A 25,875-nucleotide genomic window follows, 5' to 3' on the forward strand; every position below is an offset into this window, starting at 1 on the left:
CCATAGTTATATCACCAGGGAAACCAGCCACCCACCACTATAGCCCCATTTCAACCAAGCAGTCTGGTTCAGATCGCTGTAGACGGCGTGAAAGTTGGATGCCGACCGTTGCATCAGTAACATAATCGCGTGATGCTGTAGCAGCACAACAGTGTATCCCGCTAATAAATCCAACGAAGAAAACCCGACACAGTACACAAAGAGCAACGATGGAAGGCATCCAGCATTTCGTCCTTTTGGCATGTGGCTCTTTGTTAAAAAGTGCAATCAAGCTTTGTTTCAGAGAAGTCTGTGTGCCGCCAGGAGAAATACAGCTGCAGTTGCACGGTAAGTGACAATTCTTTCAACCAATCAATGGTCTGCAGTGTTGTAGCTCCACCTTCTGATATCAGATCGGTTTAGTCTGGCACCCCAACCGTAGGGTCCCAAAAAGTGGGATGGCTCGTCTCGGATGTTTGGGGGTGTGTCCCGAGAGTAGTCAGTGGAAACACCGTAAAATATAGGCCGTGCTGAGACAAACTGAACAACTTGGTGGAAATGGGGCTTATGTTAGAAAAGCATTTTGTCCCAAATGATGCCAAACTAGTCAGAAAATTTTGAAGAGATGACAGATTGCCCAACTGTTCTTTGTCAGCTACTGAAAGAGCATTTCAACTTGTTTGCTTCTTTGTTTCATATTCCCGCAGTTCTTTTCAAATTTGTTAAACTTTTCAAACACTGACTGTATCTCTAAGGATTCACAGAACAGTCAATGTAATTCTTTTTTAATCAAAACTGTGATTTCATTCTGGACTGAGGATTTGTGATTTGATATCTCTCAAACATTGGCACAGACACTCATAGAAAGGGAAATGTTTCCCACCTGAAGGAACGAAGTCTTTTTATAGTCTGTGCTAATTTGTCCTGTGCATATTTCATGCAAAGCACAGCACAGAATAACAAATAGCCCTTTCAAAAGTGGCTCCAGGCACTACATCTTCCCGACACAGTGGTAAACTGTACGTGTCAAAATTATGGAAATGACGGTCCAAAGAACAACACATTTCTCTTGTCTCATCTTTGTACAGCATGTTTGATGCAGACATTGAAAGCTAATTTAGGAAACACATGTTCATGTAGTTTTCTGTCTGTGGCATATGCAAGTGTCAAATGACGCACACACACAAATGTACACTAGTTTAACAGTAACCTTTGAAGGTTCATTTATGTTATGCAAATGATTCAACCTTTAAAACGGTAAAGATGTCTGCAGCCCTTGGTGCCCTTTTCTGACCCTTTTCTTTTTGTGTCAAAATAATTGTGTGTGAAGTGCAGCCAAATGAGGGAAGCAACACCACCAAACACTACTTTGCTTTCTGTTTTTGAAGGTCATCACAGACCGCCTACTGTAAAGCACTGGGAGGCTGGAGAAGTACACAATGTAGGTGATGTCAATTAACATATTTATATTACTTTAATTTGAAAAAAATCTAATTAAAGATGAAGGAAATTTTAATAACCAGACTGCTTTCAAACATCAAGACAGTGCTTTTGTGTGTTGTAATAATAAAAAAAAAAAAGTGGGTATGTCAGAGCACTTTTAAAGGCAAAGGAAAAAAATTATACAGCTGGTTGCTTAAAAATGTAAAATACACCTCTGCAACTTTTGTAGTCAGAGTATGTGAAGCTTTGCATACTTTTTATTCTTCTAATAAAGTCTTGTGAAGTGTACAAAGTTTGCTCAAGCAAATGCACTCACCAACACATTAAGGAAACATATTGTGGTGAATCTGCTGCGCTCTGGGAGCGCTCCTCTCCTTCCCCCTCCCCTCCCTGTTCCTCTCTCCCGCGGCTGCAGCCTGCACGGCTGCAGCAGATCTACAATCAGGCGCCGGCTTCTTAAGACGCTCGTCATGTGTGGACCGGCGCCAGTGGATTCCGTCCTGCTACGTGGTAGTTTGGCCTCTCTAGTGTTGAGTATACCGACCTCACGTTGTTGAGTACTTTTTTCCTGTGAGTTTTATGCTGATCCTGTTTTTCTGCTGCTTTGTCCTAGTGCCTCCCTCGAGTCCCTGCTACAGCCCTTGCCACCTTCCACAGCCACAACTCTCTGTGCCCAGCGCTCTCAGGAGAGAGCTGTTCACAAGCCGGACTCTCATTCTCAATTACTCCCTCTGTGCAATAAAAACTCTTAAAACTGCTTCCTTGCCTCCGCCTCGCTTTTGGGTCCAGCGAGTACCTTGCTAGTTCTGCCCAGAACTGTAACAGAATCCACTGGCCAAGAAGTATGGATCCAACCTCTCCAGAGGAGTTTAAGGAAGCCCTCACCCACCAAGGCATGCTGCTTGGAAGGCACGACAAGATGCTACAGGGGATTTTGGAGACACTACAGGGCCTGCACCTCCAGATCAACCAGCTCACCCCGCAGGCTTCCTCCAGTGAGGTTAGAGTGCCCTCTGCTGACAGCAGTCCTGTGCAGCCTGTCCCCCAACCCTCTGGCACTGTTAGAGAGCCTTATGTTCCCTCTCCCGAGCCTTTTGCTGGTGATTTAGGAGCTTGTGCTCAGTTTTTGTTAAATTGCTCTCTTGTTTTTGATTTGCAACCCTCCAGCTATCCCAGTGATAAAGCTAAAGTAGCGTATGTGATTAATTTACTTCGCGGCCGGGCCGCTAAATGGGCTACTGCCCTTTGGCACAGTTCTTCACCTGTGCTTTCTTCTTTTTCAAGTTTTTCCTCTGAGTTAAAGAGGGTATTTGATCACCCGGTTAGGGGGAGGGAGGCTACCAGGAGACTCCTAGCGTTAACTCAGGGTTCTCATTCTGTTGCCGACTACTCCATAGAATTCCGTATTCTAGCCAGTGAGTGTGGGTGGGACGAGTCAGCCCTGATGGGGGTTTTTGCTAAGGGTTTATCTGATCAGTTAAAAGATGAGTTGGCTACCAGGGATGAACCAGTCTCCCTGGAGGATTTAATTTCGCTCGCCATCAGGATTGATAATAGACTGAGAGAGAGGGTTAGAGAGCGGGGTGCTAGACCTCGCAGACCAGCCCTTCTAGGTGAGCCTTCAGCCCCAGAGATCCCGTCCTCAGCCTCCCCGGTCAGGCCACCTAATCCCCAGCCCCCAGAGGAACCCATGCAGCTGGGCAGAGCCCGCCTTCATCCACAGGAGCGCAGGAGGCGCATGAACAACAAGTTGTGTATTTACTGTGGCGAGGCTGGCCACTACATTGCCTCCTGTCCTTCATCAGTAAAAGGGTAGGCTCACCGCTGAGAGAGGGGATCACGGTGAGCCAGATCTCTACCCCTGCCAGTTCCATTCCTCGCATGTTGGTACCTGCTCAGATCCTGTGGGGACAGGAGTCCTCTTCTCTTCAGGCTCTTATTGACTCTGGTGCGGATGACAGTTTCATCCACGAAGGACTGGTTCAACAGCTCAGGTTGTCACAAGTTCCCCTTCCCGAGCCCAAGAGAGTCACCGCCCTGGATGGCCGTCTCCTCGCCACAGTGACTCACCAATCTGAGCCCTTCACCCTCATCATCTCTGGGAACCATAGAGAGACTTTTCAGCCATTCATTATCCACTCCCCCACTACTCCTCTGATCCTCGGTTACCCCTGGCTGAAACTGCATAACCCCTCTATAGACTGGTCTACATTATCCATAACAGGCTGGAGCGCTTCCTGCCATGCTAACTGCCTTCAATCTGCCGTCCCTACTACCAGAGCTCCTCTGTCTTCTTCTCCACCTCCGGACCTGTCTGCTGTTCCTCCCGAGTACCACGATCTCGCTCCAGTTTTCAGTAAGGATCATGCCCAGTCTCTGCCACCTCACCGCCGGTATGACTGCGCCATCAACCTTCTCCCTGGTTCACCTCTACCCTCCAGTAGACTGTACAACCTCTCTCGTCCCGAGAAACACGCCATGGAGGCGTATATCAAGGACTCGTTGGCCTCTGGATTTATCCGACCCTCCGCTTCCCCTCTCGGAGCAGGATTCTTCTTTGTCAAGAAGAAGGATTCATCCCTGCGACCCTGTATTGACTTCCGGGGGCTCAACGAGATAACCGTCAAGGATAAGACTCCACTACCCCTCATTGACCCCTCGTTTGAGCCTCTGTGTGAGGCGCGGGTCTTCTCAAAACTGGATCTCCGCAACGCCTATCATCTGATTCGCATCCGGGAGGGAGATGAATGGAAGACGGCGTTTAATACGCCTCTGGGACATTACGAATATCAAGTAATGCCATTTGGCCTCACCAACGCCCCCGCTGTTTTCCAAACCCTGATGAATGACGTTCTTCGTGACATGCTGAACCGCTTTGTCTTCGTCTATCTGGATGACATACTCATCTTCTCTCGTAATCTCCAGGAACACAAGCAGCATGTCCGTTCTGTCCTCCAGCGTCTCCTTGAGAACAAGCTCTTCATCAAACCTGAGAAGTGTGAGTTTCATGTTTCTTCTGTGCACTTCCTGGGCTATATCATCGCCCAGGGGAGACTTCAAGCGGACCCAGCCAAGATACTAGCGGTTGCCGATTGGCCACCTCCCTCCACTCGCAAGGAGTTACAGCGCTTTCTGGGATTCGCTAACTTCTACCGGAGGTTCATTCGCAATTTTAGCCTGGTGGCTAGCCCGCTCACCCGTCTAACCTCTACCTCCTCCCCCTTCCTGTGGACCCCAGAGGCTGAGGCAGCCTTCAACCAGCTGAAGGAGCTGTTCACCAGTGCACCCATCCTCCGCCATCCTGACCCGTCTCTCCAGTTCATTGTGGAGGTGGATGCTTCGGACACGGGAGCAGGAGCTGTGCTCTCCCAACGGGATCCATCTACCCAAAGGATTCATCCCTGTGCCTTCTTCTCCCGACGCCTCTCTCCAGCGGAGCGCAACTACGACGTGGGTAACAGAGAGTTGCTGGCTGTGGTATGGGCTCTGCAGGAGTGGAGGCACTGGCTGGAGGGGACTGCTGTCCCCTTCATTATATGGACTGATCACAAAAACCTTGCTTACCTTCGCTCTGCCAAAAGACTAAACCCCAGACAAGCTCGGTGGTCCCTTTTTTTGAGCAGGTTTGAGTTTACCCTCTCCTACCGGCCTGGTTCCAAAAATACCAAACCTGACGCACTCTCTCGCCTTCATTCCCCCTCTTCGGATTCGGAGGACCCGGATTTTATCCTTCCTTCCTCCTGTTTCGTGGGAGCTGCTCAGTGGGAGATCGAACACGAGGTTAAAAAGGCCCTCAAGGCCCAACCGGATCCAGGGACAGGACCCAAGGATCGGCAGTTTGTTCCCGAGTCCGCCCGTGCCAAAGTCCTCCAGTGGGGACACTCCTCGAGGCTGGCCTGCCACCCCGGAGTGACCCGCACTCTCGAGTTTCTTCAGCAGCGTTTCTGGTGGCCCAACATGAGCAAGGACACACGGGAGTTTGTCCTTGCGTGCTCTGTCTGTGCCAGAGGCAAGGCTTCTCACCACCCGCCTGCTGGTTTGCTGCGCCCCCTCCCCGTGCCTAGTCGACCCTGGTCCCATATCGCTCTGGATTTCATCACTGGTCTGCCATCCTCCGAAGGTAACACAGTTATACTCACCATTATTGACAGATTTTCCAAAATGGTTCATTACATTCCCCTGCCCAAGCTCCCTACTGCTTTAGAGACCGCCAACCTTCTTGTCCTCCACGTATTCAAGCTCCACGGTATCCCAGTTGACATAGTTTCTGACAGAGGACCCCAGTTCATCTCGCAGGTTTGGAGGGATTTTTGCTCCTCGGTGGGCGCAGCAGCCAGCCTCTCCTCGGGATACCACCCTCAAACTAACGGCCAGACAGAGCGGGCCAACCAGAGTCTCGAGTCTGCGCTCCGGTGTGTGGCGGCCCAGCATCCTGCCTCTTGGAGCACCTGCCTGCCATGGATTGAATACTCTCACAACTCCTTCACCAGCTCGGCCACAGGTATGTCCCCCTTCATGGTCTGTAACGGTTTTCAGCCCCCTGTGTTTCCCGAGCAGGAACAGACTGTGGCCGTGCCGTCGGTGAGGGAGCACCACCGCCGCATCAGGACCATCTGGCGGGAGGCGCGGGCGGCGCTCCTCAGAACAGCTGACCGGAATAAGCGTCTGGCTGATGCCCATCGCTCCCCCGCTCCTGTCTACCAGCCAGGTCAAAAAGTGTGGCTCTCAACCCGGGACCTCCCCCTCCTCTCGGATGCACGTAAGCTCTCGCCACGGTTCATCGGACCCTTCCCAGTGGTAAAGGTCATCAACCCCTCATGTGTCAAGTTGAAGTTGCCTGCCTCCCTTCGGATTCACCCCTCGTTCCATGTGTCACTAATCAAGCCTGTCTCCTCCAGTGACCTTAGTCCTCCAGCCGACCCCCCCCCCTCCCCCCCGGATCATCGATGACCATCCGGCCTTCTCTGTCTCTCGGATTCTGGACGTCCGTCCCCGGGGGAGGGGATTCCAATTCCTGGTGGACTGGGAGGGCTATGGTCCGGAGGAGAGATCCTGGATTTCCCGTAAGTTGATCTTGGACAATTCTCTGATTGCTGACTTTTATCGTGCCAACCCTGGGAAGCCTGGTAGGACGCCAGGAGGCGTCCGTTGAGGGGGGGGTACTGTGGTGAATCTGCTGCGCTCTGGGAGCGCTCCTCTCCTTCCCCCTCCCCTCCCTGTTCCTCTCTCCCGCGGCTGCAGCCTGCACGGCTGCAGCAGATCTACAATCAGGCGCCGGCTTCTTAAGACGCTCGTCATGTGTGGACCGGCGCCAGTGGATTCCGTCCTGCTACGTGGTAGTTTGGCCTCTCTAGTGTTGAGTATACCGACCTCACGTTGTTGAGTACTTTTTTCCTGTGAGTTTTATGCTGATCCTGTTTTTCTGCTGCTTTGTCCTAGTGCCTCCCTCGAGTCCCTGCTACAGCCCTTGCCACCTTCCACAGCCACAACTCTCTGTGCCCAGCGCTCTCAGGAGAGAGCTGTTCACAAGCCGGACTCTCATTCTCAATTACTCCCTCTGTGCAATAAAAACTCTTAAAACTGCTTCCTTGCCTCCGCCTCGCTTTTGGGTCCAGCGAGTACCTTGCTAGTTCTGCCCAGAACTGTAACACATATATTGTCTTTGTAACCTCTCTTCAGAAATATTAACGACCAACTACTTATTCAAAAATGTTCTTTGATAAAAAGAATTCAATATTGATGCTGTCCCCCCCATCATATCTTCCACAGCAAAGTGCAATTTGCAGGGCTGCAGAACGTATAGAGGAGAAAAAATCTTTTTACTAGCTGAACACCCAAACAAGTTTCAAGTTTATAAGACTTATCTCTGCAGACTTATAGTCGTATAGAGTGAGGCTCTCACACTGTTCTCTTTCAGTTTTCACTGAGGGAAATAATCACACAGTGCATTGGGGTCATTATCAGTCTGAAGGCAATATGTGTCTGTAAAGTCAAAGCTAGTTCCTACGTCGGTAGACAAAGAATCTATCTTATTCCATTATATGAGGCCACTTGATTCAAACATTACAACCGTCAACCTGAAGGTGAAAGTTACATGAGCCCATGCATATTAGACCTATACCTGAAAGAAAAATTATTAAGATAAATAAAGACATAAGGAAAAAAGTGGGTTCCTCACAATCAATTACGAGCTAACGACCTAGCATCTCTGTGTCAGCAGTTCTACTCACTCTGGGAAATGGATAAACCATACAGCATATTTAAGGTAGCTCATTTACAGAACTCAACCTTCAAGTTCAAATGAGAGAAACACATCACCAACAATCAAAGCCCAAATTTACTCAAAGCTCCTGAGAGGAATTTGCTGTTATTGTGGATTTCTCGCCTTCAACAGACAACCTGTACATCTTTTTTCTTTACTGTTCTAATCTTGTATATCCTGAGTGTTATCTGACTGGAGACCTTATTTTGTTTCCTTCTTACTGCAAAAAAGACACACTTTTGCCTTAAGGTTTTCAGTCCGTTAAAACTCAGCCCAAAAAGTCATCACCTGAGTTTTAAAACCTTTTGCTATTTTTGGTGGAATCTGGACAATAAAGATGTGTCTCTTGCAAACAGATTCTGTGTTATTAGCGACAAGACAGCTGCTCTAATGCACTTTGAAGTGCTGCTTATTCATTGTTTAAGGGTACTCAACACTCCCATGAGCTCATGCTGTTTCTTTTCCTTGCCCTTTTAGCCAACTCCATAAAGATAAAGAGACACCAATCCCTATTATTGTCCTCTTCTCATCCTTTTTATGTGTTTCCTCTAATTGAACACCGTTGGATTACATCAGAAACTCTTTATACTTAGGTTTTTTGGCAAAGTGCCCCTTCATCACTGACAGGCCAGACATCATCACATCAAAAAACCCTGGTTGACAGTGCAACACATAGAGATCCTTCAAGACAGCAGAAATGTCTGCTTGGCTAGAAGGTAACACTTTAACTGAAAAAGTACCTCACTCCAGCTTTTAGTTTTCATCATACTACACTTAAACTCACGACAAGCTCTGTTAGCAACCTGCACCTGGAAGGCAGACAGTGAGATGCTGCTCAGTAAATTACTCTAGCAGGCACAACAAAATTGCCACAGTTAATGGACATCCACTTTAGTAAAGCAGGCCCTGGTGTTCACGGATGTCCGCATGAACCTCTGCATGCCAGCAGGATGTGAAATGACCTTTCTCTCCTGAACAAATTCCATTTCTATGGTTGGCTGCCTGAAGTCACAGCACGGGCAGCAAGATGCTTTCACAAGCCATTATTTACTGAAACATGACAAGGAATTATATGAGGCAAACATCCACTCTTTACACTGCTGAAAAATCTCTCTCAGTTACACTGTGTGATTTTATTTCTTAGCACCAGGACCCTGCCGTTTCTTAAAAAAATCTATGATTTTGGATCAACTACACCAAAAAGCAACACAGATTTTCAGTCACAAGTCTTGTTTTTTCTTTATTTTCTGTTCTGTCACAAGATCTTTGATTGAAAGAAAAGACATAATTCCCAAGGGATGCAAAATTTGATGATTTGCAGCCTAAAGTAGTGCATTGTTATAGATAAAAAAATAGAATCTTCAGAATAAATCCCATTACTTCAAGATTTCTTGATTAAAAAAACAAACTTAATTTTCAAATCACAAGGAGTCCACGGATGTTTTGATTTTGACATCTGAAATATATGGCGGTTTTTCACGGATGCTAATAATGCCCAATAAAATATCGCAAGAAAACAAAAAAAATAATCTACATGTCTGTTGTTTTACTACATTTTTTTTGTCATTTTCTTTTTGCCAAAACGCTAAGGGCTCTAATTTCGTAGACCAGGCACAGGCGCAGGCGCACCTGCCCTGCGCCGACCTTCGCCGTGCGCACAAGGCGTGACCGGCGCACTTTGCAAGTTTCCTGCAGTGCCAAGAGAGGCGCAGTCCAGGCGCAGTCCAGGCGCAGAGCTGCGCGTCCACACCTCCCTCCGCGCAAATGGCAGAGAGGGAGGAGAAAAGCCGTGAGTGGGTTTAACACAGCCGAGCGCTGTTTTCACCAATCAAATGAGCGCCTCTCCTCGCCTTTAAGTGCCCTGCGGCCGAGGCGCAGCGTCTGATTGGTCTGAGTGATCCACAGCACCGCGGGGAGAGTGCTGGTAGCGGAGACGGTCAGAGCCACTGTGCCTGCAGCAGGTCAATGGACAGCGGGGCGGACACGACGCGCGTCACCGTGTGGGCCAGCCCCCGGGACAGATTTAATCTGTTCCTTTGTCATTAATAGGAGTAAAAAATTAAGAGGCAGTTACACAGCTGGCTTATCCATTCAGAATACTTTTGATCCACCTGCACTCCTGGTTTGTCATCGCCAAGCAGAACCTTTGGTGATACACTGTATACTCTCCCAGTGTCTCCACCTCATCCTCCTTACAATAATGTGCTCCATCTTTTTAGATCAGGTTAAAAATAAAGACTAAAACAGAGAAATATGGGAAATCACGGGTAAATCCTGAGTGACATACATTTATGTTGTCTCTTTTTTCTTCGCCTTTTCTCTCCCTCTTTTCTTTGAATTAAATGAAATGAGAGAACCAGATACATACTCAGTATCAGATGTTAAGGCTGTTTATTGTTTAATTGTAAGATGTGCATCAAACTTCCAGCTGCCGTCAGGTTAACTTTCCATTATGACAAACGGCTTTAAACTGACATCAGATGTGACGGGACAGTTAATATAGATATAAATGTATATGCTGGTTCAGACGGTTACATTAAATAGTGATTGCTGTGATTGTTTATTGCATTAAAATGTGCCTGACAGTCTGGAAACCTGCCTCTGAGGCTTTGTTGACATGTGCGCACATGTGCGCCTGTCACCAAATTACAGCTGCGGAGGGTGTGCTCCGCCTTGCGCCGAGGATAGACCAGGTTGGAGCTGGCGAGCTTTCAGCGCACTTTTTGGCATGAAATTGTCACTGCGCCTCCATGAATCTACTGACACCTCCCCCTGGTGCGCCGTCAACTCCCCCTGGCGCGCCGTCACACCCATCTCTGCGCAGACGGTCTACCAAATTGTCAAATTGGCAGCGCATGGCGGTGCGCCGCACAAAATTAGCACTGCGCAGGCTGCGCCAGGCTTGCGCCCCCTGCGCTGCGCCCCCTGCGCTGCACCACGAAATTAGAGCCCAAAATCAGCACACTTCTGCCTTGACAGAGTGTTAGAAGCAAAACAGCGCCTCAAGCACTCATTGTGTATTCCACAGACCCATGCCTTCTGCCCTGTCTGTCAGTTCAGAGTCCGGCTTCACCCTACCTCCTCTAGAGAAAAAACACAGCCTGTATTAGCCAATCAGATTGAAGAGAGGCTCATATATGGTTATATGGTGGGAGCATCACTAAAAAAAAAAATTGAGGAGAGCTAGATCAAACCTGGCATCTGATCTACACAAACTGTTACCAAGAAAACCCAACTTATACTACGCAACTGGCTCGCTGTGATATGCTGGATCACACAGCAAAATAGCTATCAAATCAGAAAATGAACGGAGACGGGGACCTTGAGTGTCTACACTATAAACCCAGATAAGTTCAGTTTACTTTAAAAATGCTTGTTAAGTGGTGACCTAAAAAAAATATAGTAATGAAACAAGTTAATCTAACTCAACATCTTAAGTAGTTACGGTTATTACAGATAATCATTCTACTAAATGTCTTTAATCAAACAAACCTGATGCCTTATGTTACAAAATAAAATATTGAGTAGTGTTAAAAAAATGTTGCACATCACTTGTTAAAGTACAGCTGGGTCTCATATCCACAGCGTTCCTTCCTCACTCATGGTTACAAACGTCACAACAAAAATCAGCTCTAATTTCATAACTTTAGTAACTGTGAGTGAGGAGAGAAGGCAGTAGATATAAGACCCCGCTGAACAATGAAATATTGTTCTTCAGCAGGCACAGGTTGTCTGAGCTCCATGGCATTTATGGGTCTTGTACCTATTGATTTTGCAGTTTGTTATATTAATGACATTTTTGACTCATGCTATTTTAAAATTAAGTGTAAAAAGATATATTTATTCAACTATTTTTGACACAGTCAGTCCACACCACAAAAAGTATAGACAGCTAATCGATGCCACGAGAAGCACAGACAGCTGGTCCATGCTGTGACGCACAGACAAACAGTCTGTGACGTGGAACACAGACAACCTGTGCCACTGCTGCACATCTGGAAGTACAGCAGGATCTCATAACGACTGTGTCTCCTCCTCACTCACGGTTACAAAACACAGTCACCAAACCTAATGATTTTAAGTTGTGCTTACTTCAACAGTAACAAAAGTTAAATCTACCCAGAAATCATCAGTTTCAACACTGAAAACTCAGACATTTGAGTAAATTGAACGTGCCAACAAATTTTTTAGCTTTCATAGCTTAATCCAATTGATTAATTTGATTAACTTTGATTTGAACTTTGGGGGTTACAGTGTAATAATAATGACTTAATAAAATTCCCTTTTGAGGGAGAATAGGTGGGGGCGATGATGAACCCACCCCTGCATTAACCTGGCATCCTGGCTCCCCCTTGTCGTAGTATTTTTGTACCTTGGATGAGGTGCATTGCACCCTATCTATCTCTAAGTCTGTGAGCAATTTCTTATTATTGACATCAGAACATTAAGCTGGTAGGTGTTTCTTAGTTAGGTTAGATGTGGGATTTCGAAGCGTCCATTCTTCCCACATTCTCTGGATATATACCCGCACACAAGGGTTGCTCTTATAGCGGCATACCAGTAGTGCCTTATTATCCATCCTACTCCATGTATGTTTTGTTCCAGTAGCCCACTTGTCATCAGAGTGCCCTGGTTCCCTAACACCTGATGTATATTTTGTTGATCTGGGTGATGTCTGAGCCGGTTTGGCTCTATCATAAGTTGACACAGTTGACCTACTGTGATACAACTTCTGTACAGTTATTTCACAGTTATGAGAAGTTTATATATATCATTACATCTGTGTTGTAGATGTTTTCATAACATTAGATGGTAGGATAAAATTGATAATAGTTGTACAAAGAGCAGATCAAAATGATTTCACTGCAAGAAAATGACTCAAACTCCACAAGTTTAAAGGTGTAAATTGAATGATTAAAAAACACAGACAGAAAAAAATCTTCCTTTGCTACCCATAGAGATGTGGATTTAAATAGTCTATAAGACAAACAAAATACAAATGAGCGAGTAATTATTGATAAAGTGCAGGAATAATTAAATACATTACTATGCGTGTTCTTACTTATTGCTTTCTAGTTTGTAAAGCATGAAGGGAAGTAAGTAATTTCTTAGAGGCTGGTTGAGGTAATGAGAGAGCAATCTTGATTAAAACTTAATTAATCCTTGAATAAAAAAAGTTATTTGTACTGGAGCACTTGAAAATGATGACTGCTGAGATGGATGTTGAGCTTTGACTCTCCTGTTGGTTACAGACATGAGTAACATCATGTGAAGTCATTTGCACTTCCACATCTTAACAGGTTTCTAATAATACATGTCCTATGTAAAGAGCTGCATTACTCATGCTTGTTGTTTACACTAATAACTACATTTCACAGGATTTAAGTGTTCAGTTCTGTGTTTATATGTGTGTGGGTGGAAAAGTATGTGTGAAACATGTTTGTTTCAAGCCCCTGACTGAAACATTAAGAGACGTCTCAAGACTGTTAACCGTGTTTCCTCAGGTACTGTGGGGGGGCAGACAATTGTAACCTTTCAGTCACATCAGTGGTTGGGTTAACTAAAGGTGCAGGGTGTAGAAGTTAGCAGCAATCACCTGAACAGAAACGGAGGAAATGAGATATATATTTTTTTATAAATGTACATGAAGTACCTTAAAACAAGTGTACAATTCTCATAAAAAGTTTGTTTTCTTTTTATGAACAGCCATGTTTGTCTACGGCAGATTTTGGGGAACAAAGAGTGAAACCTGGTTTTCAATACGAGCCACTGGCGCTTAAATCTACCTGGAAAGCAGGTGATTCTACCTGGAAGAAGGGAGGCGGTGGTTGTAGTTTCTATAGTGGAAGAACATAGAGGTAGTTGTTGGTGTTGAAGACGAAAAAAAGGGAAGGAGAAGGAGAGGAAGCAGAAAAAGAAGAGAGTGTATTTTTGTTGTTTTGCACGAAATAATTCGTTTTGAGAATGTTTCCTGATGGAGAATAAAAAAACATGCATCTTATGAGTGTAAATAAAATCACAAGGAAATAAAGTGAAATGTGGATAGACAATGAAAAAGTTACGTTTGAATGACAACACCAAAATTGTCTGTTTTCTGCTCAAAGGGGAGAGTACGATGTATCGTTTCTGTAGCAGTGTTTATTCACTTTAAGTATAGTTCAAGAAACATAACCATTCCTGTGTTTGAGGGTTTTCTTGTCCATTTGACAGTCAGAGGTGTATTTGTTGTTCATTGTTGTAGATGAGCACTGTAAAGCGGAGCTATCAGAGGGTTTTGTGGCTGTCACAGAGCTTTCTGGCTGTTGTTTCTCCAGCAATGAGACATATCCCACACCTTCAACACATATGAAAATGATGATAAAATTAAATAATCCCATCTATGAGATCCTGTTTTATCTGCAAAGGCTTCCTTCACTACGTGATGTGATGTTTTGGTAACAGATGGGCTTATTCTAAAATTTGCTCGATGTCACTAAAATTCTAATTTCCACACACTGCACCTTCAAAAACATGTTTCTACTGAACAAAGAAAAAACATTAAGCAAATTTCCCACTTCATGCTTGTTCTGTACTTAAAATGCTGAATGAGCTGCATTAAGCTTAACAGGAAAAACGACTGAGTTTAATAAATGCACCACGATCAACAGACTATTATGCGACTAGTTGTACTTTGTACATTTATTATTGAGTTCTCACAAAAGATGATCATATAGTCTTGAGTTTGACAAGGTTTCTCCCCGTCTTCACTTGTGTATGAAAACACAACTGCTACTTTTGGCAACCTGAGTCTGAGCGGTGTGTGGTTTCATAACCTAGTTTGGACCAGGATCAGTGGCAGTATAAATCCAGAACTGAAAGACATTATTTTTTCTCCCTTTCTTCAGATGTTGAAGCAGAGGCTTAAAAAGACAAAACAAGCCAAATTTTTTGTGTTATTTATAGTAAAATACGTAAAATCCCCCAGAACTTACAAAATACTCAGTTTCAGCCCTGAATGTTTATACCAGACAAGAGTTACAGGAACTTCTTGGTGGAGACAAATATAATATGAATCTGTGTATCCATGTGACTCCTTCGGTGTGATTAGCAATGGCAGGTCTAATTTGAATCAGTGCATTGTAGTTGCAGTGTATTCACCTGACCTGTACATTTCATGTGAAAACACTGTGAAATCTGCATGTTCATGGGAATGGCTGGAGAAGCTGACACAGTCTGTACAAACATTTGTTTCAAATGTCCAGAAGTGTGTGTCTCTAGTACCTTTCTGTGGTTCTGCTCCAATCAGGCGACTGTGAAGGACCTGTAGGGAGAAGTCTCGGGACACAGAGGTCAGGCTTTCCTCCTGCAGGATGTTCAAGGCTTCCAGAGGCAGCTCCAGCAACATGCTGTCTGCCAGTAACACCACACACTGCCCTGGCTCTTCTGCTGATTTCACTACACCCAAGACAGAACATTAAGTAGATACATAAAGTATATTTACCAGCTCCTTTAACAGCCCTTTGAAAACACTTTAGTGGCACGAGTATCCTCACTGCTTCATATTGTGTGTGTAAATCAACATGTATCAGATTAAACACACATACAGCCACTACACTGGCCTGAGGGGGACCAGCTGCTGCCTGCTGAATAGAAACCTGCTGATGGGGTGTGATTAAACATATAGGGATCACAGAGGATGTTGGAATAGTGGTTCATGTGACACACTATAAAGACATGAAGATAACCACGGAGCCCTGAGGGTGGCACAAGAAAACCAAGTTCACACCCAACACACGCCACCTTTACCTGCACTTTCTTTCTCCTCTTTATCTTTGGTTTTTGTCGTCTCTGGGGCAGGAAATGATGAAGCTTGAGGCCTAAGGGAGGAAAGATCAGGTGAGGATCGCTGGAGTCTGCTAGTCTACCTTATGTCTGACACGTCTGAAAATAGCCATAATCCAAAGAACCAACATTGACCGACAAACGTGTCACCGGTGTCTCCAGAGGACTTTCCTTACACATTTGAACTGATGATTGTGGTAGAACCTTGAAATAAACCAGCAACAGTTTTTTTTTCCCTAGACTAAGACAGGGTATATGCTGAAACCCAGAGGTTAATTTCTATACATTTTGAAGACTTTTTAAAAAACCTTTCAAAAAGTTTTAAGACCTCATCACAATTTTAAGCTGTTGGTAGCAATCCATCTTTAGCAGTTGTGGTTTAAATTTGAATAGAAATGAGTTTAGCTGTGAAGGAAAAAAGCTTGAAAGAATAAATGAAACTACAGGCAGGTTTATCAACACTCCCATTCTTGTTCCCATACAAGAAGTAACAGCAATTCTTCAAGGCCAACTACCTGAAAAAAAACAAAAACTTATTTCATCATTATCAAAATTTTGGAAATGTGCCTGAGACTGTGTGATTTGCTTTCCATCAGCTTCTTGTGTCCACCATCGGTGCGTCATTGATTTCAAGTAAGCAGGCGGCTCTGAGGCGATCTAGATGGACTTGCATGGTTCATTGTCTGAAATAGCTTACAACTTCACCAGCCAAATGCAAAATGGCCTAATCAGGGGACAGTTGCAAGGCGGAAAAGAAATATTTATGGATACTTTTGGAGTCAAAGCTTGAACACCAATAAAATTTGATACCTCATAAAACCATAATTAAGACTTTCTAATACTTTTTAAGGGCCTTAATTTTCCCACAATTAATTTATCAGCTTTAATACTTTTTAAGACCTCGCGGACACTCTGTAAGAAATTTATATTTAAAGTGTCAAGAAAAGACTGGAGCCATAACTCAAGACGGACTCAAATACATCAAGAGTTCACCTTAATCCAGAGGGTCACAAAAAGGAAGAATCCTCTCTCCTTGCACCTTAATTGAGCCTTCATTTTTTAAAGATTGCTCTTTTAAGTGATGGCGAAAAAAGTGATTCTTTCAATTTCCACAATAAATAAATAAATAAATTAATAAATAAATAGATAAATAAAATGATGATTTTCATCTCAGCAAGGTTTAGAGTTTATACACTTTTTTTATATATATTTTTTAACAAGCTGTACACAGTGTTTTACACAGACATCTACCATAATAACAACGTAATCTGCAAATTTAGTCAGAATCTTCCCTGGAAATTTGCCCGTGTCTAAGGCAGACCACTCTGTGCAGGCTTACTTTGCTTCTTTTCATATAGCTGTTCACCACACCACCAGCTGATAGATCAGGCTCAATGGGAGGAACCCATGCAATATAATGTCACCAAAATCAGTGATATGAAGTAATGTATAAAATAAACGCCTCAGTCACCAACAACAGAACAGGGTCTTAGGCTAGGGGTATGTAAAGAGCATCACCTGAAGCCGGAGAAGTCAAACTCATCCAGAAGTGGCTTCAAGTAATCTTCCATGCTTTGAACAATCTCTCTGAAGTGAGGTGTCAGTGCTTCATCTGCTGACTTTTCCTGTGTAACAAGAAAGATGATTGGTTTAAGTATTTATCAGACATTGTTTATGTTCCCACATCATCTGCGGCACAACACTTGGACGTAAAAGTCAGCTGTGCTAAGACTCCTTGGTGAGCAAGCAGGGACATGAGATGGTAATAAAATGCAGCAGTGTGATCTTATTTATGAGGCTCACAGTGGATAATGTTTATAGATTGATAGAAGACATACAGTGGGAGAAGTCTGATCCTCCTCAGGAACCTGTATTCTGCTCTCAGTAGCATGCAAAGTCGTCTGGTGGGCCTCCTTAAAAAAGGCAGGTCCAGTCCCAAGGCCAAAGGCCTGAATCTTCTCCCTCAGAGCTAGCAGAACCCGTGGACAGACAGAGACTTTCGCCACCCGGGAGCATGTCAGTGCACCTGCAACACAACAAAATTGACACACAATCAGACATGCATACCAACACATACAGGCCTGTAATTGGTCCCTGTGAGCACCTCCATTCCTCTTCAGTTATAAGATTGCCTGCTGTCTATTTTTTTCAAGCTCCTTTTTTCTCTCAAAAGACATCTGGATTCTTTCATCAGAAAGTCTACAGCTTCTGAAGGCAGACCAGTCCCTGGAAAGGTCATGTGAGTAGTTGTTACTGTATGTTAGTGCCCTGTGACAACTTGGGAAAACTGATTTCTATGCAAGGTCATTGAAAATAAGAGGAAGGAAAAACATGGTGTCTTTTCCCTCTCTTCTTGTGTGGATTAAAACTGTACAATGATTTTTTTTTACATGATAAAAAAACACAAACAGAAAACTTGAATAACTTGATAGCAAACAGTATGAACCAGGATGGTGGTCTGGCTGCTGTTGGGGGTTTGGGCATGAGTGTAAAAATGTCTAAGCTCCATACCTCTGCACTGTGTAGTCTTTGTCTTTTGATTAGGAGTTTCAGTCACTTCAAAAAGGGCTCCGTAAAGCTCTGACCTGAAAACAAAACAGTCAAACACTTACAAAAAGCTTAATATCCCTTAGATGTTAACTACATGCACTAATTCCAAAGTCTGTAATGACAAAAATAATAAAAACTAATTCTAATGTTGAGTACAATTGCACTGGTCTGAACATTTTGCCCTCTAGTGGCAGCAAAACCACACTGCAGGCCATTTCTGCACTTATTTGTTTTTTGACTGAATCCGATGTGACTTGTGTGACAAAAAGTAAATTACTCTTATGCCAGAAAAAATAGATCAGAATCCACAGAAAAAGAAAAGATGAGGAGAGAATAAAACAGAAGGTACCTGCTCTCAGAGTGCTGGAGCAGCAGGATCTTCAGGTTGGGTGGGAGCTCAGCGAGGATGTTCAGGTGGTTGGGACTGATGGTAAGATGGCTGAAGGTCTGCAAACCAGAGAGTCATATGAATTTTATTTATTTATCTAAATGAAATAATTCCTGAAAGACTGGAACAGTGTTGGGCTGAAGAGTTTGATTTTAGGTGGGGACGGAAAAAGAAGAAGGTACTGACAGAGGCTTTGTATGTTAGCTGTCACAAAAAAGTCTAATCTTGCACTAACCTTTTCTTTAAAATACCACAGCAACTTAAAAATGTTCTCCTGCTGCGATAATTTTTGACTTACTTAATTTAAACTGTGCTTTTCTTCCTCATGCAATAAATCAGATAAACAGTGTTTTTAAGTCAATTAGTTGGAAAATATTTCTTATATTGTTAGTGGCTGTGAAAACACAGTGAAATGTTTTTGTTTTAGACTCCTCTGCCTTTTATGGCCTCATGTAACATCTGGATTTTTTTTGTTTTTTATGGTTCTTTAACAGCGCAAATGTTTCTGAGAACTGTTGAAAATAACTTTTTTTCACCTCCAATACTTTGGGTGATCTTGTGTACCTGCATTACATTCAGAGCAAAGGCCATAACAGCACAAATATAGTGTCTCCCATCAAGGGAATTTAGCGAGCTCTCTCTGACAGCATCCATAAATCATGAGTGGAGGGGGAGCTGGCGACCCCGTACCTTGGAGAGGCTGTTCAGGGAGTCCTCCACTCCCTTCAGCATGCTGCTGGGCTTTTCTTCCTGAGAGAGGAGCAGTTTCTTGTGAAGGCTGAGCAGAGCAGGGAGCTGGGAGTCGCTGGTGCCAGAACAAGCAGAACTTAGGACGTCAGCCATCGTAGCAACAGTGCAGCAGCTCTGGGAGTACAACAGAGGATAAATGAAGCAGCTGTTGGTAAACGCTTGAATTACAGTGGGTAATGATAACCCCAAGAAAACCATTTAGAAAGCAGAGAAAACAATGTGTGCGTGCAGTTTGTGGTGCTAAACTGTGTAATATAGCCTGTTAGTGTTTCATGCATTGAAACCCCTGCAGTGTACATGAACATAAAACCCGATGTACAATACCTGAAACAGAGCAAGGTATTGGCCTGCCACTGCAGGGTCCAACTGGCCATGACACTCCAGCATTTGTATGGAAGCATCAGCCAGGATGGGGTAGGGCAGCTTGTGCTGGAGACATACGCTGATAGCCTCAGTCAGTGCATTACTGGCCTCTGCCAACAGCTGCTGGGCTCTGCATCTCCTCTCCTGCTGAAGACATGACAACACACATATGGGAGGATTAATATCTTAATAAGCAAAATCACGTTATGCACTGCAGTTAAGAATGCAGACATGCTGTACTTTGCATGAAGTTAAAATATTGTAAAATCATTGTGCGCTTAATTTACGTTTTTTTTTTTTAAAGTATATCCTTTGCAGTGCTTTCAAACCATCATTTGTTTTGGACTTTTGCATAAACTTTTTCAATTCAGCTTAGTTCTACAAAAGAAGATTGTTTGGGTTGTTGCCAATCCTCTGTTCCTGTCGGCCACTGTACAAAATATTGAATCATATCATTATAGAAACACATTTGTTAAAAATCCTTTATCATTACTGTTATCTTAGAGTAAATGTGTAGGGATGGATACCTTTCATATCTGATACTCTACTGTATCAATTTCCCGTACTTCTGTGTGTGTTTACGTGGGAACAAATTTTGATTTACTAATAAAATCCCAAAGTTTTTCTATTAACGCATTTATCTCTCAACATATAAACTTGCAATGCTGTGTTCAAGCCCAGCACGGAAAATTGTCTACTCTTCAACTCCTTAACAGTCTCAAGGATGCGTTTAGGTACTGAAATGTGGTACCGTTTGATTTTACTTGAATCAGTAAATAAAGGAACTTTTAAAAAACAATATTCTGAAATTTCTGAGAAGCTTTCTTAAGATATAAAAACTTTATTGCAGTAGTGAAAACAAGATAAAAGTGATTTCTTATTGAAAAAGTAGAAAACTCTAGAAGATTTCTTCCAGAGTTTTCTACTTTTTCAGGATTTTTCCTTTTCCCTCTTGAGTATTCTGTGTCCCTGCAGGTTGTGATGTGTACTGCACAGGGACTCAAGGAGTCAGGAGCGTTTTATTTTGCAGCAGCTCTCAGACTCTCATCACTTCTTGGTGAGCTTGGCCTCATTACTTTGTCATCCAACATCTACTGCATACAGGACCAATCAATTGTTTTGCCTCTGTTCAAGAAAAGCAACTTCCTCTGCAGGGGTTAAGCCTCTGCCCTGTCAGCCTTTAGTTCATGTTGCCTCTGACGGGGTCACAAATCTTCACAATATATCTTTTTTTTCCCTCTTATCACTTTCTCTGATGCCGTGACCTGGACCTCAATAATAACCGACTCAGCCCTATCAGTCTTGTCACCCTGCTGTGGTATTGCAGGTGTGTCAGCCTTAAAAGCCTGCTGTTGAACACCTGGAGGTAAAACCACATACTGTTGTTCACTTTCATGATATATCCTCAAGTTTAGCCGCATGGGAAATGTTCCCCTCTTTGCTGACCAGGCCCACATGTTCAGTGTTCAGGCAGTTGAGTAGTTTCTAGAGATAAGCCTCAGTGTTACAGATTCTGCATCATGTTGTGAGACTTCCACTCCAGCAGCACTTTGCTACCGTGGAACATCTACACTTTGCCTTTTGAGGGTGTAGTATTTGGGCACAGTCTCTGATAGTTGAACCCTTTCTCTGCCTGACCTGTCCAGCTTTTTTTCCTGAGATATTTGGGTTTTTAACAGACAGGTGAAAATATGTTATGCATACATATCTGCTCCCTTATTTTTCCACAGGGTAGAAATCTTTTAAACCAAGGAAACACAGGTGATTGAAAGCTTGTCTGTGGACAAGAAAAAGAGTTTTTCCTTTTTCCTTTATGTTCGTTTTTTGCCTCATCTTTCATTTGCTCTCACCATCTTCAAAACACCTGATGCTCTCGGCTTCATGGTCCCCTGGATGCCTTTGTATGTGTGACTGCTTTGAACGACTTTTTGGTGGTGCTGCGAAAGATAAACTCAGAAGTCCAAAGTATGATGTTTGAGGTTAGGTGCTAGTAACTTTTCTTCCCCAATAACATGTCCTTTTTTCTTATCCTTAATATGTACGAGGAGGGGAGGGCAAAATCCACAGTCCTATCCTAAGTTACATTCACATTGACACAAGGTTAGTTTTTGGACTAAAATAACTGAAGTGCTTTGACGTTACTTTCCAAATTTGTTTCACCGATAACAGTTATGGCATTTATTTACATCAATTCAATTTTGTCATGTTTTTAAAAACCAAAGAGGACCCTGAGTTTTGCTGTTTGCTTTCTCTGGTATAAGTTAAGAGTTGTTTTCTGGGGCACGGATGGCCTAGTGGTCTAGTGGTCTAGGTTGCGCCCCAAGAGGTTTGCCCAACAGGGACAGCGACTGTGTTACAAAAGATAACCACAAAACAAAGTATCAAATACCAGGATTCAGTTTTTTTTTGTGATTTTTGAAAGTAGCATTCTATTTAATTATTTCATCTAATCCGAAAACCAGTTTCCCATTGTAAACTACACAGTCACTCTACACCAATCTGCTCCTAACTGTATTAAATTAAAAAAAAAAAGATAAAATAATGATAAAAAAATAAATTAAAAAAAAAATAAATAAATAAATAAATATATATATATATATATATATATATATATATATATATATATATATATATATATATATATGGGCTGCCATTTTAACGCTTTAATAAGATTAATTAATTACACCGCAAATTAACGCGTTATAAAAAATAACACAGATTAATCTGGATCCAAAACCCGCGGGGCGTTTAAAGACGCACTTATTTTTAAATGTCTGGCATTTACAAACCGTGAGTCCTACTTGGAAAAAGAGGTGTTCTTGTCAGATTCTCAAATTTCAGACGGTCCCTGAATGTATCACACATGATGTCAGCAACATGCTTTAAACCGAGGGAGGGAAGCGAGAGTGATTTGTGACTGCCGTCCACATCGCGTTTATTCACACGCCCTTTTTTAAAATCTGCAGAAAATCAACCGTTTGCTCTAGCTCAATTCTGTAAAAAACAGATCATTCTACACTCTTCACTGCATTAAACAAGTCCTGAATGATCAATATTTTTCCTGTATCTAAATCTAAAGACTTCTTTGAAAATTTCCTTCCATCTTCCTGGTGTCATGTTTCAGCTTGGGGCTGCTCTGCACCAATCAGCAACAGTTTGTGTGTTCAGAGCATGTAAAACTGAAAATACTTCACTTTTCTTTGATCCAAGACTTGAATTAAGTGTTTTGTACATAGTTTCTCACAGTTTTTAGCCTGTAGCCCTGGTTCTCCTGACCTCAAAGAAGTATAGAAGTTCATATTGCAGTGAAAATTGAGTCCACATCGAGTAAAAATGTGACGCAAGCAAAAAACGTCCTAAAAATCATATCAGCTTATCTTACGTGCAGGACTTTGTAGATTTTGTAAAGATTGAACCATAAAACTTTTTTCATGTGTTCCTTATGCATCAGGGTACCTAAAATTGTGTTTAAATGTTTTTTTTAATGTCTTTTAATGTAATTTTAATGTCCTGAAATTCAAATTCTTTATTTTGGGACCTTAAGCAGATATGGGATTAAAATGCGATCAATTCGATTAATTATTTACAAATCCTGTAATTAATTAGATTACTTTTTTTAATCGCCTGGCAGCACTAATATATCTCCCCTATATTAGATCTTGATCTCCCTTATTTATTTATTTTTTTAATCCAAAGGTTTTATTCATTTTTTTTTAAATTCAATGATTCATTGAGCTTTCTTTACGTTTTCTCTTAATATATTTTTATTATGTTTGTCTCCTAAATGTTTACCATATGTGTTTAATTATATCTTTTTTAATAAGTATATATTATTATCATTTATCTTTATGTGCATTTTCTCTTCTTTTAGTTAAACTGACAGAACTGTGTACTGGGGTGCTTTCTGGGTTCAAATTGTGGCTTGTGCCCAACCCCTCAAGTAACTCCTGGGTATTCAGTCCCTTCTTGCATCAACAGTTACGTGGTCATCCCAGTCATTAAGATCAAATACTTAGTACTCTGTGCACAATAGATATTTGAAATTCCAATGTTGCTATGATTTAGCTGATTTATTTTTTTTGTCTGCCAACATAACTTTTATTCCCCTCATTCACAAAATCCCACTGATAAACAGTTTAAGGTTGTCTTTAGACATGCACTGATCGATTGGCCAGCTGTTCGATTGATGCTGATTTCCTTAATTTTGGGGGATCGGGGATTGGCCCATCCTTTCATATGACATTGATCTTATATACCTCTGTGAAGGTCTGACAGCCAGCCATTGTTGCTTTTTGCTCCCAGACCTAAAACCCAGGACACTTTATTGGTTGTTTTGTTAAAACATAAAGATTTTATTGTTTCACAGGTATTGTTCAATGATTTTCAATAAAAAAAGATTGAAACACTGAAGGTATATGCTGTCAGTTATAAAAAATAAAGAATAAAAATCAGTATTGGCCCAAATCGGTATCAGCAGAGCAGACTTTTTGAAGATCAGTGAGTGGTGATCAGCCAGAAAATTGTGATCGGTGCACCCCTAGATGTCTTTAAAGGCAGTTATCTTGTTTGGACTGGATTATATGTATAAGTGCCAGTGGCATGGATTGTTTACATTCTGCGAAAGCTCCATTGTCTTGAATTGAGATTGATTTTGAGACAGATATAATATTTTTTTTATTTTTATGGTTGGAAATTTTAAGAATAATATTTAAATTTTGTTGCCACATTAACTTCTTAATAGTGTAATGCTACATCAGGCCTGATAATACACTCTACTTTACTGGTTGCGCCCACATCACACAGCACTAGGTTTGACGTGGACAGTAAATCCCTTTGCTGTGGTTTTATATCTGAGAACTTGGATTCCCCTCCAGGGGGTTGGAGATATGAGATAAACTTCAGTATAAATATCTTAGTTTAGAGATTAATCCGAGGTGAAGGGGTCACTGGTCATGAGGTATGTACCTGCAGCTCAGCACTTCTGGCATGGGTCATCCTCAGTTCTCCTCTGGCTGAGTCTCTCTCCTCCTCTGAATTCTCCTTCACAGAAACAGCTTTGGGGTCGGACCAGGCTCCTGTCTACACAGAGTTGGTTCAGGATCACAGAAAAGAGATTGTGATCAGTTTAAAATCCCCTCATGACCACAAACCACGAAGGCTTCATTTACGTAAGTGGATGTTTCATTTCTGTAATCCGTATAAACTTTTCACCCCGAGGAACAACTTTTTCTTCCAGGTAAGTAGAAGCTCCCAAGATTTAATTAGCTTCTGCTAGTTTTTTCTCTGCCAGTTTTTATTTTGCAGTAGCCAATACTTGCTTCTGTCTGTAAAAAACATCTCTAACCTTTAGGTAAATCAAAAATCTTTAAACTTGTAAAAGGTTTGTGAAAAACAGTCTATAGCTGTACCAAACTTGGTCTTGAATGACAAAGTCTGAGAGGAGACGTGGGGAGAATTAGTGCAACTATTATGTGATGAACTTTGTGTTTCCCGTCAGCTCAGCACACCTGAACATTGCAACTGGTTGAGACATATTTCGGTGTTGTTGCAAAGTTATAGAATGTACAACTAATCTTTTTTGTTGTTCACCTAGACTCTTGGGCTACAATAGAGTTGATATTTCAGCACAAGACTTAAAGTAAGGTGTACGGGTTGTTTATGTTTGTTTACTGCAGCTATCCTGGTAGGCTAGAGCGGAAGAACAAGACCTTAAAGATCAAAAACAAAGGGCTTGTCCTGAGCTGCATAGCCCCCCAAAAATGGTAAATCAGTGAAGATAATTTGGAGTAATTCATCTCCCCATGCATTTAAGACAATCCTCCATAAACTACCAATGCTTCTTTCATTTTTTCCTTGATATTATCAGTGCATTTTATTGTTTTTCCAACAGTGTGTAAAAGGCAACTGCAAGTTCCAGTTTCTTGTGTCGATTTAGCTGTCCATGATAATTTTACAAGTGCAAGAAGTGTCTCCTGGTTTGAATTCATGACTGAATATTTGCGGTATCTACCTGTTTGTGTCTGTCCCAAAGAGAACACATATAAAGAGGGTCCTCCTGCACAGCTTGGAGTCTGAGGTACCTTCCCATCAGACTCAGGCAGTGAGCTCTGGCCTCCATGTTGTAAGGGTCCTGAGTGGTGACAGCAGTGAGCTGGCTCAAAGCCACCTGCCCCATAATTCTGCCAACACTCAACCATTCCTGAACAGAAGACAAAAAAGTTAAACCCAAATGAGCCAGTGGTTAGCATTTTTTCTTGAATACTTGCTCACATAATCACATGACAAATAAACACTTGTTTACACAAGATGGAGAAGTTTG

General features: G+C 42.6%; 1 protein-coding gene across 6 annotated transcripts in view; it reads right to left on the minus strand.

The window, feature by feature from the left end:
* Positions 1-25,875, minus strand: part of cfap46 (cilia and flagella associated protein 46) — a 92,590-nt gene that overhangs the window by 12,625 nt on the left and 54,090 nt on the right. For 3 of the 6 annotated variants that reach the window (XM_074675727.1, XM_074675725.1, XM_074675729.1), the window contains 10 exons: positions 25,567-25,755; positions 24,522-24,635; positions 19,518-19,703; positions 19,134-19,307; positions 18,405-18,502; positions 18,017-18,090; positions 17,344-17,531; positions 17,024-17,130; positions 15,470-15,540; positions 14,945-15,118 (listed from right to left, as the gene is read on the minus strand). In XM_074675727.1, coding sequence (XP_074531828.1) covers positions 14,945-15,118; positions 15,470-15,540; positions 17,024-17,130; positions 17,344-17,531; positions 18,017-18,090; positions 18,405-18,502; positions 19,134-19,307; positions 19,518-19,703; positions 24,522-24,635; positions 25,567-25,755 — 1,375 coding nt within the window. The remainder of the gene's footprint in view (positions 1-14,944; positions 15,119-15,469; positions 15,541-17,023; positions 17,131-17,343; positions 17,532-18,016; positions 18,091-18,404; positions 18,503-19,133; positions 19,308-19,517; positions 19,704-24,521; positions 24,636-25,566; positions 25,756-25,875) is intronic. The other 3 variants (XM_074675730.1, XM_074675726.1, XM_074675728.1) reach the window with 2 other exon arrangements.

The sequence above is a fragment of the Halichoeres trimaculatus genome, unplaced genomic scaffold, assembly GCF_033239565.1.
Source record: "Halichoeres trimaculatus isolate MK-OKI-2021-1 unplaced genomic scaffold, fHalTri1.1 fHalTri1_scaffold_8, whole genome shotgun sequence".
Classification (NCBI taxonomy): domain Eukaryota; kingdom Metazoa; phylum Chordata; class Actinopteri; order Labriformes; family Labridae; genus Halichoeres; species Halichoeres trimaculatus.